General features: G+C 47.4%; 2 protein-coding genes across 2 annotated transcripts; one reads left to right on the forward strand and one right to left on the reverse strand.

Annotated features, from left to right (window-relative positions):
* Nucleotides 1-2,094: 2,094 nt before the first annotated feature.
* On the forward strand, nucleotides 2,095-4,123 carry LOC119939066 (olfactory receptor 4D2-like). The gene is made up of 3 exons (XM_038758832.1): nucleotides 2,095-2,173; nucleotides 3,034-4,001; nucleotides 4,096-4,123. The coding sequence occupies exons 2-3, from the start codon at nucleotides 3,061-3,063 to the stop codon at nucleotides 4,121-4,123; spliced, it is 969 nt and encodes a 322-aa protein (XP_038614760.1). The 5' UTR covers nucleotides 2,095-2,173; nucleotides 3,034-3,060.
* Nucleotides 4,124-4,341: 218 nt separating this feature from the next.
* On the reverse strand, nucleotides 4,342-10,176 carry LOC119939068 (olfactory receptor 4D1-like). The gene is made up of 4 exons (XM_038758833.1): nucleotides 9,213-10,176; nucleotides 7,537-7,560; nucleotides 4,592-4,687; nucleotides 4,342-4,472 (listed from the first exon to the last, which is right to left on the reverse strand). The coding sequence occupies exons 1-4, from the start codon at nucleotides 10,174-10,176 to the stop codon at nucleotides 4,342-4,344; spliced, it is 1,215 nt and encodes a 404-aa protein (XP_038614761.1).
* Nucleotides 10,177-16,118: the final 5,942 nt, after the last annotated feature.

The raw sequence follows: 16,118 nt of genomic DNA on the forward strand, positions 1-16,118 counted from the left end.
GTCCAGGTGAGGTCCTGAGCCCTCTGAACCAGGGTAAAGGTAGGGGGAGGTGGGGATAGGATTCTGGGACCCTGCCATGCAGGGGAAGGAGGAGCTTTTCAGTCTCAGCTGAAGGGGTGGATCCCAGAGGGGCTTCACAACACCAAAGCTTTAATAAAAGCCAGGGGGCTTGTGCAGCTGGGAAAGGGCAGGGGAAATATTGGTACGGCAACTGCTTCTTCTTGTGTATTTAAGCCACATTTTTCAATCCGAAACCCAAGAAACGCCTTTAAATGAACCAAGAGGAAGAAGACGTGGCAGAGGATAAGAAAGCAAGGGTGAGAGCTCTAACACATGTTCACTCTCACACCTCACACACAAATACATACGGCACACGTTCATTCACTCACACACAACTCACACTCCCTTTCAAAGGGAGAACAGTTGTTGTTCCCCTCCCTCTGACTTCCTCAGTTCTCTCCATATCCTTCTGCCCCTCTCTGATCTTCCTGTCTGTCTGCACCTTTGTCTCTTTCCCTCCATCTTTCTCTTTCACCTGTCGCCCTCTTTTTATCTCTCTCCACTTCTCCTCATCATTCTATTGTACCATCCCCTCTTGGGAAGTGGATGTATTGGGAACTCTTCCGACAAAATTTCTTCCCTGTTTCTCACTCTGACTTCTCCAACTCCCGTCCTCAACCTGGTTTCTGTTACACAGACACACATATTCCTCAGACGTACATGTGGGCGTGCACACACACACACACACACACACACACACACACACACAAGGCATCCTATTCTTAAATTCTAAGGTTGTTCCTTCTTAGTATCTTAGGTTTCTCTAGGTGTTGGTAATTTGAATGTTCAATCATTTCTAGGTAATGATCTCTAAGCTGATGGGTTACTGTAAACCAAGGTGTTTCTTTTCCCTCATTCTAAGTAATAGACAAAACATTTGCCCTTTTACTACCCTTGGGAACATCAAGTCACACTCTGGGTCTCACTCTTAGCTACTCTTGCTTCTCTCTCTCTCTCTCTCTCTCTCTGTCTTTCTGTTTTTCTCTCTCACAAAAACACTCACACTCAGCTCAGGGCTTTATGAGCGAGTAGCCAGTAATAACCTTGACCCTCTTTGTCCATAAGGTAATGATAATCTCTGTACCCTTCAGTACGTGCCAACTAATCCCAGAAAAGCCACTAGTAGACAGAACCAAGGGATTTGGCACAGAAACGGGGAAGTGAAATAGAGGGGAGAGAAAACTGAAGGAACAGGCACCTAAGATAATAGAGGGAATATGGTCTTAGGTAGTGGAGGGAAAGGAGTTTAACGTAATTCAAGGAAAGATGTCTAGATAATATTCCCCAAAAGGATGTTGAAGATGCCTCCAGCATGACGGGACTGAAAAGAGAGGGACGAGGCAAAGATGTTAGCAGGAGAGACCTCTACACATGGGAGGAGTTAAATGGAGAGAATGGAGGGGAAAATCCCAGAAACAGAAGGCAGAAGAAGAGCTGACAGACAGTGAGAAAGAGGAGAAGTCTTCTGAGATGATTCTGAATCTTCACAGAAAAATCCCTGTCTACCTAGTGGGAAGATTTATACTCCCAAAGGATATTAATTAAGAGAGTAAGTGTTTATTGGGTGGATATTGGACTTTGAAGGAACTGGTAATTTTAGCTTCTGGGGTTGTTCATGGTAACTCAGAGTCAAGGATGAGGAAGGTGTGTATTGTGTCTTCAGAGAAAGCCAATTGCTTTTTAATATAAACTACATCTCTGTGTTGCTCTTTGTGAATTGGTTCGAGTATAGCAGCAGAGAAACATATTTGGAAATAGATGTAGTAACCTTTTGGTTTCATGGTTTAGTATCATGAAACTTCAATTAATATTAATCTGTGAAAGTAATTTCCAACTTTTTGGTTTTAGAAAGATCAGGTAGAGTTAACAGGTGTCAATCAGACTCAGGGGAGACCTGCTGGGTTTAATGTAGTTTAAGATTCACCTTCTAAATATCAATTGATATCAGCAACTAGAATCTGCTCACAATCTATTTAGATGACTTCATCATTCTAGTTAAGATTCCTTTCTCTAGATCCTATGCCTGAGGAGCTTGCAAACTCTGTTAACTATGGAAATGATCAGAGAGAAAACTAAGAAATCATCTGCTGACTACAGTCACTTCAATAAACAAGTAAGTTTAAACAAATAAACTAGAAGATATAGGAACTGTGCTGTTTACTGATGAAAGAATCCAATACTAAATCGTCATACATTCACTGAGCACTTTTTGAGCATTTATTGTGCGCAGAGCCCTGTACTAAGCACTAATCCTGGCTCTGACACTTGTCTGCTGTGTGACCTTAGGAAAGCCACTAAACTTCTCTGTGCCTCAGTTACCTCATCTGTAAAATGGGGATTAAGACTGTGATCCCCACGTGGGACAACTTGATTACCTTGGATCTATCCCAGCACTTAGAATAGTGCATGGCACATAGTAAGTGCTTAACAAATCCTATTATTATTAAATGGCTATTACCGTAAAAACTATTCACTTTAAAATCTTTCTAATTACTGTTCTTCACAATTCCTGCCTTTGACGTTTTCCCCTCCGCTAAGCTCCTTCCATCAGCTCTTTAAGGCTGGGGTTCCTGCCTCCTCCATGTTCTCACTTCAGCTCACACTCCATGCTGCTGCCTCGATCATATTCTTGAAATGTTGCACAGCACATCTCCCTTCTCCTCAGAGCCCTCCTTCCCAATCAAGCAAAGATTCCCTACCACTGACTTTAAGACTCTCCCCCAGCTCTCCTCACCTTACTTAACTCTTCCTATAAACTGTAAGCTCCTTGTGGGCAAGGATCATGTCTACCAACTCTGTTGTGTTTTACTCTTCCAAATACATAGTATAGTGCTCTGCACACAGTTAGCACTCAATAAAATCCATTGATTGATCGATAATGATTAGATTTTATGACTTTGAGCCTTTTCAGTATTTGGAGTCAAGGGTTTTGATTGTTTTCACAGAATCCCACTGTCTGACTCTTTTCTCTAGGGGACCTGGAAGCCAAGACCCGACTGAATGGAGCTGGGAAACATTTCGACAGTGTCAGAGTTTGTCTTCCTGGGCCTCACTCAGAGCCGGGGGCTGCAGGGTGTCTTGTTCCTGGTGTTCCTCCTCATCTACATCACGACTCTGCTGGGCAACCTCCTCATCATGGTCACCGTGACCTGTGAACCCCGGCTCCAAACCCCCATGTACTTTCTGTTACCTAGTCTCTCTTTCATGGATGTCTGTGATTCCTCTATCACGATACCAAAAATGCTGGTGGACTTCCTTTCCGCCACCAAAACCATCTCCTATGGAGGCTGTTTGGCCCAGATCTTCCTCTTCCACTTCCTTGGAGGGGCTCAGATCTTCTTTCTAGAAGTGATGGCATATGACCGCTACCTGGCCATCTTCCGGCCTCTGCACTACTCGGCCATCATGAACTCCCAGGTGTACCTGGGGATGACACTAGTCGCCTGGCTGGTGGGTTTTGTGCACTCCATTTTCCAGTTTGTTCTGCTGCTCCCGTTGCCTTTCTGTGGCCCCAATGTCCTAGATAACTTTTACTGTGACATCCCCCAGGTCCTCAAGCTCGCCTGTGTGAATACCTCCCTCTTGGAGCTTCTGATGATCTCCAACAGCGGGCTGCTCATTCTCCTCTGGTTCATCCTCCTCTTGGTATCTTACACGGTCCTCCTGCTGATGCTGAGGTCCCTCTCCAAGGAAGGGAGGAAGAAAGCTGCCTCCACCTGCACCTCCCACCTCACTGTGATCTTTGTGCAATTTGTGCCATGTATCTACACCTATGCCCGACCCTTCACCACATTTCCAATGGACAAGATGGTCTCCGTCTGTGAAACTTCTCTACCTCCCATGTTGAACCCCATTATCTACTCCCTGAGGAACAAGGAGGTGAGATCAGCTGTGAGCAGGATGAGGAAGCGCTATTTGCTGTCTAGGAAGATTCAGAATCAGTGAGAGGTAGGAGGAGGGGACTGACAGCTCCGCAAGGGAGCTGGAGGTGTTCAAATAGCCACAATCCAGTCCACTCTCCTTGGGGGTTCTCAGGAAATATGGTGTGAATTTACTGGTGTAAGAGAGCAGGGAGAGGATCAATAAAACATGAAAAGGAGGCAAAGCTTGGCTACTAAAATGAGTCCAGGGTTACCTAGCATCCCTGAAAAATGGGTTGATAGCAAGAAGCCCTGACATTCCCATTGTTTCTGGGTTGTTGCATCTAGTGACTTTATTGTATTTTAGGGTTCTCAGTAGAGTCTGCAAATGCTGGCCCAGTTGCTCACCGAGTTATATGTGTCATTGCTGGCAGTTGGGGGGCTTCCTCTTGAAACACTTTCTCTGATAGGTTGCCATTCGCACTCCTTTGAGTCGCTTGGTCGTAACTGTGCAGCCTATATTGCAGTTGACTCCCATCACCATGGAGACCACTGGAAGAAGGACCGTCCCCGTGATGGGTTGAGGATGTTAGACTGCTCGAGAAAATCGACTCACCTGCCATGGTACCCTTTTCCCACCTGAAGATTCTCCTGTGTTTGCAGTAGCAGACCTGCTACGGGAACACCCACTTCTCCCTCCACAGCCACCCACCATGTCTCAGACATCTCTTTCGGACCCTCAACCACCTCTCCTATCCGGTCCAGTGCTGAGGACAAAGGGCAGGGATGGAAGTCGCTCTCCACCCATCCAGGGTCCTGTCTATTCCTCAGCAGACGGTCTAGGGCAGCTGACGGAAGGAACCATCGAATGATCGAATAGATAAATATAAAGCGGGAGAGTGTTCAAGCTTGGGAAGTAGGGGCCCTGCCCGGTGTGCCTGGGAGTCCAAGGCTGCAGCTCCTGGAGATAATTCAATAGGACACTGTCACTTCCATCCCATTAGACTGTAAGCCCCACGAGCACAGGGACCCTGTCTTTGTTTTTACATATTCTCCCCAGTACAGGCCATGATGGTGGCCAAGTCTCCCATAGAGAACAGCCGACCAGGCTTGGTCCTGTGCCAGGATTGCATCATGGAGTCCCACGAAGGAGACGATGGATAGAGGAGCATCCGATTGCAAAGTGCCCTGGAGGGTCTCTTAGTGCGGGACTCAATTGGGGCCAAAGTGACCATAGCACAATCCCACTGCTCGGCTGTAGTGTCCCATCTCACCCCCTTGTGAGAGGTGGCCACTTTCCTGGATCCCTGCCGGTCCTGTCCACCTCATGGAATGCCTCCCTGCTTCTTTAGATGGAAGCTTTCACCACAGACAGCATAGATCCAGGAACCATTGCCCTGCTTGCAGGTCCGGGATTGGGACGGAGGGACCTTTTCTCTATTGGCTCAATAACAGATCTGTACCCAGCAGTTGCTCGCTACAACTATTGCACAAATAAGTATTTATTAGACTCCCAGCTGCTCATGGCATAGGTATTGGGTGATGTATCAGAAATTCAAACAAGCCTTTGGGACCAAGGTCCAGCAAACTAAAAAGATGGCAGGTTTGTACAAAGCATTAGAGGCCTTTCCCAATTAAACCCTCTTTTCCCCATTGACCTTTCCCCTCCAAGTCATCTATGCACTCTTATATGTACACTTTGGACATTTGGTACTCACCCCACCCTCAGCCCTACAGAACATCCATAACTTATTTATTTGTATTAATGTCTGTCTCCCCCTCTAGACTATAAGCTCATTATGGCCAGGGAATGTATTTACCCACTGTCTTGTATTGTATTCTCCCAAGACTTAGTACAGTAGTCTGCACACAGGAAGTGCTCAAAACGTATCATGGATTGCTTGATTGATTGGTAGCATTGATCCAGCTCAGTCTAAAATTCAAAGACAAAATAAAATATCTATCTTTTATATAGAGCTCTGACTCCTGGTTTGAGTGTGTAGGTATAGGAAAGAGCAGGGTGGTACAGAGCAGGAGATTCATGTGCTCTGTGAAAATTTCTCCCAGGGTCAAGATGCTGATCTCAGAGATATCATTTCAATAGCCTGGGACTCTAAAAATATGACAGTCTGTGGTTTCAGCCAGGATGGAAAGAGCCAGAGATTTCCAGGAATGTGTCAAGCAACAGGATTGGTAGGGTTTTAAAAGAAATGTAAGATCTGACTCCCGCAGCTGTAGCCAGGTTGACAGGGAAGACAACACCAGACTACAGGGAGCCAAAGTGGGTTTCTACTCCATCTTCACCCTCTGCCCCCTTATAGCAGGTGGAGATACAATTATATTGTTCTTTCCCTACGTAGTAGTTGTAGTAGTAGTAATAAAAGTAATAATAATTACAGTAGCAACATTCAGCACTTACCATTTGCTAAGCACTGGAATAATGAATTTTATCACATCAAACAGAGGCCATATCCTTACTTGGGATTCACAAATTACATATTCCCCAATTTACAAAAGAGGAAACAAGGCACAGAGAGGTTAAGTGACTTCCCAATGGTCACACAGCCAGTGGTGGAGCTGGAACTTGAATCCACACCTCTTGACACCCAATATTTTGCACTAGACTATGCTGTCTCCAGGAAGGGTTGGCAGGCAAGGCACTGTACGCTGAGAACAAGGGGGGAAATGGTGCTACACTGTACACCACTGCTCTCCCCTTCCCTCTACCCACTGTGTAGCCTTGATGGGGTTTTCTTTGATATTTGTAAAGTGTTTACTATTTGCCAGGCCCAGCACTAAGTGCTGGGATCTCCATTTTACAGTTGAGGAAAGCGAGGCACAGAGAAACCAAGTGACTTGCCCAAAGTGACACAGCAGACAAGTGGCAGAGCTGGCAGTGCAACCCAGGTCCTAGTTCTATCCACTAGGTCATGATGCTCCTCATCCTGTTATCAACCTGCCTTAAAAAGCAGGCAGGAAATCAAGTCTGTGCAAGGGGAGATAAGTGGTGGCATTTACTGTGTCTATTCCAAGCCAGTCGGTGGCATCTAAGGACCACTGATGACATGGAGTCCCTGGCAGCAGTGGGATGTGGACAATGGCCTGCTTACTAGGAGGATAAAGCGGACCCACTGCTCCCAGCGACTTGGGACCATCAATCCTGCTAAGGCAATCGGAGTTCCTTCTGAGCCTGAGAGACAAGCCCTGCAGAAACAGGACTGCCATGGCTTCTGTGTCAGTCTGGGTCTGACTCCCTTGAGAGAGGTCTCCTCTGTTTGTAGTCACTGGACGACAATCACAACTGTTCCTTGGGGAGAGGAAGTGAGCGTGCAAGTGTGTGTGTGTGTGTGTGTGTGTGTGTGTGTGTGTGTGTGTGTGTGTGTGTGTGTGTTGCCCTTTTTAATAACTCCCCTTGCACATGTTCTTCTGGCTCAGACTCCCCAGGCAGCTGCCTCAGTGGTGGGCTTTGTTCCTTCCTTGGCTATATCCCCAGGAGGCCCAGATCAGCTCTAAGGAGGACTGGGTTGGGCCAAGAGAGACTGAGGATGGGCAGTGAGGCAGCAGTAGGAAGGCATGGGGCCTTCTGGTCCAGTAGTAAGGAAGCCCCCGATGGTACCTCTGGGTGGCTGGATGGAGGGAACTGCAGGAACCAGAAGACAAAGAGCCTTTGGTTTAGCAAGGGGCCAAAGAGGGGATGAGATTGTCCATGGGTCGGAGTATGGGGAGTGGGCATGTTGTGAGACATTTGGCCTTGAGAATATAATGGGGATGGTGGTATTTCTTAAGCACTGACACTGTATTAAGCATTGGCATTGATAGAAGATGATGGAATAGGGCACGTTTCTGTCCCATCTCAGACTCACGGTCTAAGAGGGAGGGAAACCAGGTATTTTATTCCTAATTTGCAGATGAGAAAATGGAGGTACGGAGTGGTAAAATGACTTCCCCAAGGTCACACAAAGCAAGTAAGTGGCAGAGCTGGACTAGAACCTGTTTCTCCTGTCTCCCGGTCATGGGCTCCATCCACTAGGCCACAATTTCAGCATATTGAGAGTGGGGAGCGGAGAGAGGAGCTGCAGGGACAGACTGGCCAGCAGTTGAGGTTGAAGGGGAGAGAGGCTGGGTTTTCAGATCATCTTAGAGAAGCAGAGTGGCTCAGTGGAAAGAACCCGGGCTTGGGAGTCAGAGGTCATGGGTTCTAATCCCAACTCCGCCACTTGTCAGCTGTGTGACTTTGGGCAAGTCACTTCACTGCTCTGTGCCTCAGTTACCTCATCTGTAAAATGGGGATAAAGACTGTGAGCCCCACCTGGGACAATTTGATCACCTTGCATCCCCCCCGCCCCAGCGCTTAGAACAGTGCTAGTAAGCACTTAACAAATACCATCGTATAACTAGGGCAGACCTCATGGATGTGACAAGGCTGGAGGGTCATGCTGCTTCTCAGCAGTTACTGGACAGCAATGGAAACCCGTGATTTTCTGGTCTTAGGATGGAGCAGATCAACAGTTTTCATCCCCACTGGACCTTCCCTAGGTAAGTGGAGAGCAAGAGAAACCAACGGAATAAAGCATCTGAGTTCATAGCCTGGGTTCCTCTGCAGATCCCCCGGCCCTGCAGCACGTCTCACGGTGGTTTTACACCTGAGGTTGGTGTGAGTGTGCCCCAATGGGTGATGCAGTGTTGCTCTCTTCCCTCCCCCGACTTAGTTCTTCTACAACTCCTAAGCCCATGTTCTTATCAATTACTGTACGTAACAAATTGACACCACCTTGCAAATGAGTCTCTTGTAGAAATCACCATCTTTGCTTCTGCCCACAGCCACTGGTGGTCTAATTCAACTGTTTCTCAAAAAGGTTGATGGGCAATTTCCACCTGGTTCATGGCAGTTGATTGTCTCTGGGCTTCATTACATATCTTGCCAGCTGTTCCTCCTCTGCCTCCAGTTATCTTAGAGATGTCAACCTTCCCACAAAGGGGCCTAAATAATAACCCTTTCCCCCAACATAATGACTGAAGTAGAATTACACATCACCCGACTGCTCCTGAATTGAAACCCCATGGCTTTTCCCCTTCCCTGGAAAATACTATGACAGAGAGAAGGGAGGAAGGAGGAAGAGGGCAGGGACTTGGCTGGTCCATCTGTCCTTCGGCCCTTCTGCCAGGGAGAGATGTGCCTTTGTCCAAAGGCGAAGGAGTTCTGGTTCCCTGGTTCGATCTGTGTGGAGATCGAAAGGAGCCTCAGACAATTCTAGCTGCTACAGACTCCAACTCATTGGGGTGTCTGACTACATCCAGGATAAGTTTCCCTCCTCTGGCAGAACATCCCGTGCTTCATGGATGTTCGCTTCTTTAACCTCTTCATAGCTGATTTCACCTCGTGGTTCCTCAGGGAGTAAATCATGGGGTTCAACATCGGGGGGATTACCGTGTCAAAGATGGAGATGGCTTTGTCAGTGGGAAATGGGGTGAAGGGGCGGGCGTAGATATAGATACATGGTATGAAATGCACAAAGACCACGATGAGGTGGGAGGTGCAGGTGGAGGCGGCTTTCCTCTTCCCTTCTTTGGAGTGGGATCTCAACATCACGAGGAGGACCGTGTAGGATGCTAGGAGGAGGATGAACCAGATGAGAACGAGCAGCCCGCTGTTGGAGATTATCAGGATCTCCTGGACGGAGGTGTTCACACAGGCGAGCCTGAGGACCTGGGGGATGTCACAGTAGAAGTTATCCAGGACACTGGGGCCGCAGAATGGCAACGGGAGCAGCAGAGCCAGCTGGATGATTGAATGCACAAAGCCCCCCACCCAGGCAGCCACAATCAGCCCCACACACACCTGGGTGTTCATGGCAGCTGTATAGTGCAAGGGCCGGGAGATGGCCACGTAGCGGTCGTACGCCATGACTGACAGGAAGAACAGGTCGGCCCCTCCAAGGAAATGAAAGAAGAAGATCTGGGCCATGCAGCCACTGTAAGAGATGGTTTGGGAGGCAGAGAGGAAGTCCACTAGCATCCTGGGGAGCGTGACAGAGGAGTAACAGACATCCAAGACGGACAGGTTGCGCAGCAGAAAGTACATGGGGGTGCGGAGCCGGGGGTCACAGGTCACGGTGACCATGATGAGGAGGTTGCCCAGCAGAGTCATGGTATAAATGAGGAGAAATACAATGAACAGGACACCCTGCAGCCCCCGGCTCTGGGTGAGGCCCAGGAAGATAAACTCTGACACTGCTGTGCCGTTCCCCAGATCCATCTGGTCCAAGGTGGCCCTAACACTCCTGGGGAGAAAACACAAAGAACATACCCCAGTGGAAAATCCCCCCTTCCCCATACAGAGTTTCCAGGGGATAGGAATCAACTCCTCTACTAACCTCGGGAAATTTTCAATTCCAGCTGGGAAGCCTGCCCAAACAAAAAACCCAGAGCAGCTGATTTCCCATCCTCCCACTCCTTCAACAGGGTCATCAGGAAAGAGGGTTTCAAACTCGAGCCCTCTTGCTGTCACTCATGCATGGGAGGCAAGGCGGCCGGTCCTAGGACAACAGAGAGACCAGCAAGAAGGATACACCATGGTTTTACAGACCCTTCAAACTGTAAGCTCACTATGGACAGGGAATGTGTCTGTTACACTGTTATATCGTATGCTCCCAGGTGCTCATTATAGTGCTCTAAACACAGTAACCTCTCAATAAATATGATCAACTGCTTGAGTGACAGACCTTTACTTATAAAGAATATGAGACCATAGCTTTTGCTTTTACTAATGGTCCTCCCAGTCTGGAATTCTGCATTCATCACTGGTTATGGGATGTTTGGTACTTGGGGCTCCGTACACAGTAAGTTCTCAGTAAATGCTATTGATGAGATGATGATGATGATGATGATGGTGGTGGTGGAGGAACAGAGAGATGGTAACGTCCATTGACACACATCCTACATGTATCTTCTATGGAGAAGCCCTCCACCATCCATGTCTTTATCTCTACATCTCCCATCTCCTCCCACACTTTTAACTCTCTTTCGTGAATTTATCCAAACCCTTCTTCCACCCGTTGGTATATTTCTGCCTGCACAACTTCCCCCGGTAATAGGTCTCACCAGCTAAGTGAAGAAGTGCTTAGTTAGGTTGGGGATATAATTTCTCCAGGCTTCAGTAGATGCCCGCTGGTCCTATTGATGTGGAATTTGGTGAGTTAGATTCTGTCGAGTGAATATCAAGTGCTTAAAGGGTACCAATCCAAGCGCATGGGTGAAGTGTGAGGGAAAATGGATAGGGGAAATCAGGGTTCAGTTGGGGAAGGTGTCTTAGATACAATGCAATTTTAATAGGGCACTGAAGGAAGTGAGAGTCACTGTTGTATATTAAAGTGGTGAGGGGTTTCAGACATATGGAGGATGTAGGTAAGGACTTGGTGAGATAGAAGAGATCAAAGTACACTGCGTAGGTTGGGAGGAGGAAAGTGTGAGGACTGGGTTTTAGAGGGAAATTGGCGAGGTAATATAGGAGACAAGAATTGACTGAGTGCCTTAAAGCCGATGGTATGGAGTTTCTATTTGATGCTGTGGTGGAAGAGCAACCACAGGAGGTCCTTGAAGAATGGGTAGACATGGACTGAACTGATTTTTTTTTAAAATGATCCTAGCAGCAGAGCATAATAAGGTGTGGAGAGCAAAGAGGCAGGGAGGACAGTGAAGAGCCTGATGCACTCATCAAGTTGGGATAAAATAAGTGCCTGAGTAAGAATAGTAGCAGTTTGGATTGAGAGGAAGAGAAAAAGGCAGCAAAAAAGTGTACAGTCGATGACCGAGAAGAGATGGAGACACAAAGAGGCAGAGATAAAGGCAAAAACACCGAGACTGCAGGAAAGCCCATGGCAGTTGTGGAGGCAAAGCCACGGACAGAAGAAATACGCAGAGACAGAGGCAGAAGCGGAGACAGAAAAAGAAGAGGGGAGATAGGAGGGAGGACGAGACAGAGAAGGATCAGTTCTAGAAATCAGGGCTACACTTGCCCTCTTTTGCTAGAGGAATACAAGCCTCAGTAGAAGAGGGAGGATGAGATGACCCCAGAGAAGCATCACAAGGAGAGGGTCCTGCTTGTCTACATGTCTACATGTTTTGTTTTGTTGTCTGTCTCCCCCTTCTAGACTGTGAGCCCGTTGTTGGGTAGGGACCGTCTCTATATGTTGCCGACTGGTACTTTCCAAGCACTTATTACAGTGCCCTGCACACAATAAGTGTTCAATAAATGCGATGAATGAATGGATGAGTGAATGCTTCTAGGGGTCCCTTCAGCCCTGCTTCTAGGATCTCCTCCAGAGTTGGAGTGTCCAGCTGAGGCCCTGGAGAGCCCAAAGAGTGACCCTGTAAGGCCAGTCAGGACTGACCTGTCCCAAAGTTATTGGACCCGGAGAAAACAGACACCCTGTCGCTTATAAGGACATGCCCTAACCCTCCCCTCCCTAACTTTCCCCTCCAGATCCTCTACCCAGCCCAAGACTGCTCAGGGTTGATTCCCCAGAGGAATGTCCTTTTGTTCCACTCTCAGGGCTCCCAGTTTCAGGATCGTTGGGCAAATCTGAAATGGGAACTATTCCCAGGAAGCCGCCAAGGAAGGCAGGGCCCTATCCCTTCCTCCTTGACACATCCACAAGTGAAATCATGAACTCAGTGCTGCCATCAGCAGCCTTGAGCAAGTCACTTGATGATGACAATGATGATGGTATTTGCTAAGCGCTCACTAAGTGCAAAGCACTGTTCTAATTTCTCCGTCCTTCAGTTACCTCTTCTGTAAAATTCATTCAATCATTCAATCGTATTTATTGAGCGCTTACTGTGTGCAGAGCACTGTACTAAGCCCTTGGGAAGTACAAGTCAGAAACAAATGGAGACAATCCCTAACCAACGGGGTCACAGTCTATTAGGGGGAAGACAGACAACAAAACAAGTGGACAAGCACGAATAGCATCAAAATAAATAGAATTATAAATATATACACATCATTAATAGAATAGTAAATATGTACAGATATACACAAGTGCTGTGGGGTAGGGAGATAGGGGAGATATGTCCATAGCATCCTGGGTAGAGCCCGGGCCTGGGCATCAGAAGGTCGTGGGCTCTAATCACAGCTCTGCCACTTGTCTGCTGTGTGACCTTGGGTAAGTCGCTTCACTTCTCTGGGCCTCAGTTACCTCATCTGCAAAATGGGGGTGAAGACTGTGAGCCCCACGTGGGACAACCTGATTACCTTGTATCGACCCCAGTGCCCAGAATAAAGTACCTGCTCTCCCTTCCTTGGAACCTGGGAGTCAGAGGACCTGGGACCTAATTCCAGATCTTCCGCTAGTTCCCGGGGTGACCTTGGGCAAGTCGCTTAATTTCTCTGGGCCTCAGTTCCCTCATCCATAAAATGGGAATTCAATACTTCTTCTGGCTCCTAAAATGCCCAAAGTTCCAACCTGATTACCTTGTAGCCACCCCAGTGCTTAGAATAGTGCTTGACACATAGTAAGCACTGAACAAATATAATGATAATAATACTAAATTTGCCCAAGGTGGACTGGAAACCCAGTCTCTCTCACCTATGAACTCAGGTGCCTGGCCAGTCTGCTCCTGCAGCTCCTCTCCCTGCTCCTCCAACCTAATACACTGAAAGTGTGGCTTAGTTGACAGAGCCCATGACTGGGATTCAGGAGACCCAGGTTCTAGTCCCAGCTCTGCCATTTGCTTGCTGTGTGACCTCGGGAAAGTCATTTTACCACTCTGAGTCTCAGTTTTCTCATCTGCAAACCGGGATTATGATACCTGGCCTTCCTTCCTCTTAGACTGTGAGCCCAAAATGGGACAGTAAGAGTGAGCTATTTGATTTTCTTGTATCAGTCCCAGTGCTAAGTACATAGCAAATGCTTAAAGAATGCCATCATCCCCATTACATTCTCAAGGCCAGATCTCTCACAATATGCACACTACCTGTACTCTGACCCCTGGATAATCTCATCCCCATTGGGCCCTTCACTAATCCAAAGGCTCTTTACCTCCTAGTTCTTGCCGTTCCGCCCACCTGACTTCCCAGTGACACCATCGGGAGCTTTCTTCCTTCTGTACCAGAGGACTGGGGAATCACATCTTCTTGGTGCTGCCTCACTGCCCGGCCTCAGTCTTCCTTGCCCAGCCCCATCCTCTTTAGAGCTGATCTGGGCCCCTTGGGAATATAGCCAAGGGAGAAACAAGGGCCAACCCTGAGGCAGATGCCTGGGGAGTCTGAGCCAGTGGAATATGTCCAGCGGGAATTATGAAAAAGGGTCAGGCAAACACACACACACACACACACACACACACACACACACACACACACACACACTCTCTCTCCCAGCCCCCCACACACTCTCTCCCAGCCCCCCACACACTCCCAGCCCCCCACTTCCCCTGTCTCTTCCTCTTCCCTAGGAACAGTTGAAACTGACATTCCAGGGCTACAATCACCGAAAACTTCCAACACAGGAGTCAGGCACTTGTCTGCTTGTGTGACCTTAGGCAAGTCACTTCACTTCTCTGTGCCTCAGTCCCGCTCTGTAAAATGGAGACTATGATCCCATTGTTAGGTAGGGACCATCTCTATATAATGATAATAATATCAATAATAATAATAATAATAATAATAATAATGGCACTTGTTAAGTGCTTACTATGTGTAAAGCACTGTTCTAAGCGCTGGGGAGGATACAAGGTGATCAGGTTGTCCCACATGGGCTCACAGTCTTAATTCCCATTTTACAAATGAGGTAACTGAGGCACAGAGAAGTTAAGTGACTTGCCCAAGGTCACACAGCTGACAATTGGCAGAGCCGGGATTTGAACCCATGACCTCTGACTCCCAAGCCCGGGCTCTGTCCATTGAACCATGCTGCTTCTGGTATATGTTGCCAACTTGTACTTCCCAAGCACTTCACACAGTTTTCTGCACACAGTAAGCGCTCAGTAAATATGATTGAATGAAGATGGCGAGCCCCATGCGGAACATGAACTGCGTCCAACCTGATTAGCTTTTTTCTACCCCAGCACTCAGTACAGTCCCTGGCACGTAACAAGCCTTTAATAAATACCACAAAAAGCAAAGTCATTGCAATCTCTTACTTCCCTGTCTCCACAGGGCCCATCCCTAGAGTTCAGAAGAGAATTGCATCGAGTCAGCAGGATCTATATCCACTCTATTCACTGGGCAAAGAGGCCATGCCCCACTGCTTCCAGGATCAATCAATCAATCAATCGTATTTATTGAGCGCTTACTGTGTGCAGAGCACTGTACTAAGCGCTTGGGAAGTACAAGCTGGCAACATATAGAGACAGTCCCTACCCAACAGTGGGCTCACAGTCTAGAAGCGGGAGACAGAGAACAAAACCAAACATATTAACAAAATAAACTAAATAGAATAGATAGGTACAAGTAAAATAAATAAATAAATAAATAAATAAATAAATAAATAAATAAATAAATAAATGGAATAATAAATATGTACAAACATATATACACATATACAGGTGCTGTGGGGAAGGGAAGGAGGTAAGATGCGGGGGATGGAGAGGGGGACGAGGGGGAGAGGAAGGAAGGGTCGCTCTATGCCATTCCCTCAGGGATCCACAGATGCCACCAGCTGGCTTGGAATAAAGTACCAGCCATCACTTTTTTATGGTATTTGTTAAGCATTTGCTCTGTGTCAAACACTGTCCTAAGCACTGGAGTAAGTAGAGCTCAAAAGGTCAGATATAGTCTCTATCGCTCATGGGGCTCACAATCTAAGTAGGACGGAGTACAGGCACTGAAGCCCCATTTTACAGTTGAGGAAACTGAGGAACAGAGAAGACGAATGACTGGCCCAGGGTCACACAGCAGGCAATTGGCAAGTCCAGGATCCAAATCCTATCGGGGAAAAGATTTCAAAAGAGAGCCACCTACTTGCCAGCAACACCATATTTAACACGCCAAACAATTGGGCCAGAAATTGTGAACTCTATTGAGCACCATAAAATGAGTTGCTACACTGCTCAAAGTCCCTAGAGGAAATAACTAGGAATCAAAATGAATATGTCAGAGTTTACTATTTCCAGTGCTTCTGAGGCCATGTTAGGTGGATCAGAGACTCATTTGAATGGATTCATTATATTTTATTGATCTGCTCTCCACTCTTTGACATC

The sequence above is a fragment of the Tachyglossus aculeatus genome, chromosome 17 (genome assembly GCF_015852505.1).
Source record: "Tachyglossus aculeatus isolate mTacAcu1 chromosome 17, mTacAcu1.pri, whole genome shotgun sequence".
NCBI lineage: Eukaryota > Metazoa > Chordata > Mammalia > Monotremata > Tachyglossidae > Tachyglossus > Tachyglossus aculeatus.

Coding starts and splice junctions, on each gene's coding strand:
- LOC119939066 (XM_038758832.1), top strand. CDS start 3,061: ATGGAGCTGGGAAACATTTCGACAGTGTCAGAGTTTGTCTTCCTGGGC. Junction 4,002..4,095: donor TCTAGGAAGATTCAGAATCA/GTGAGAGGTAGG, acceptor GGGGGTTCTCAG/GAAATATGGTGTGAATTTAC.
- LOC119939068 (XM_038758833.1), bottom strand. CDS start 10,176: ATGGATCTGGGGAACGGCACAGCAGTGTCAGAGTTTATCTTCCTGGGC. Junction 7,561..9,212: donor GAGGGAAACTTATCCTGGAT/GTAGTCAGACAC, acceptor TGGTTCCTGCAG/TTCCCTCCATCCAGCCACCC. Junction 4,473..4,591: donor AGTGGGTGTTCCCGTAGCAG/GTCTGCTACTGC, acceptor TCCTTCTTCCAG/TGGTCTCCATGGTGATGGGA.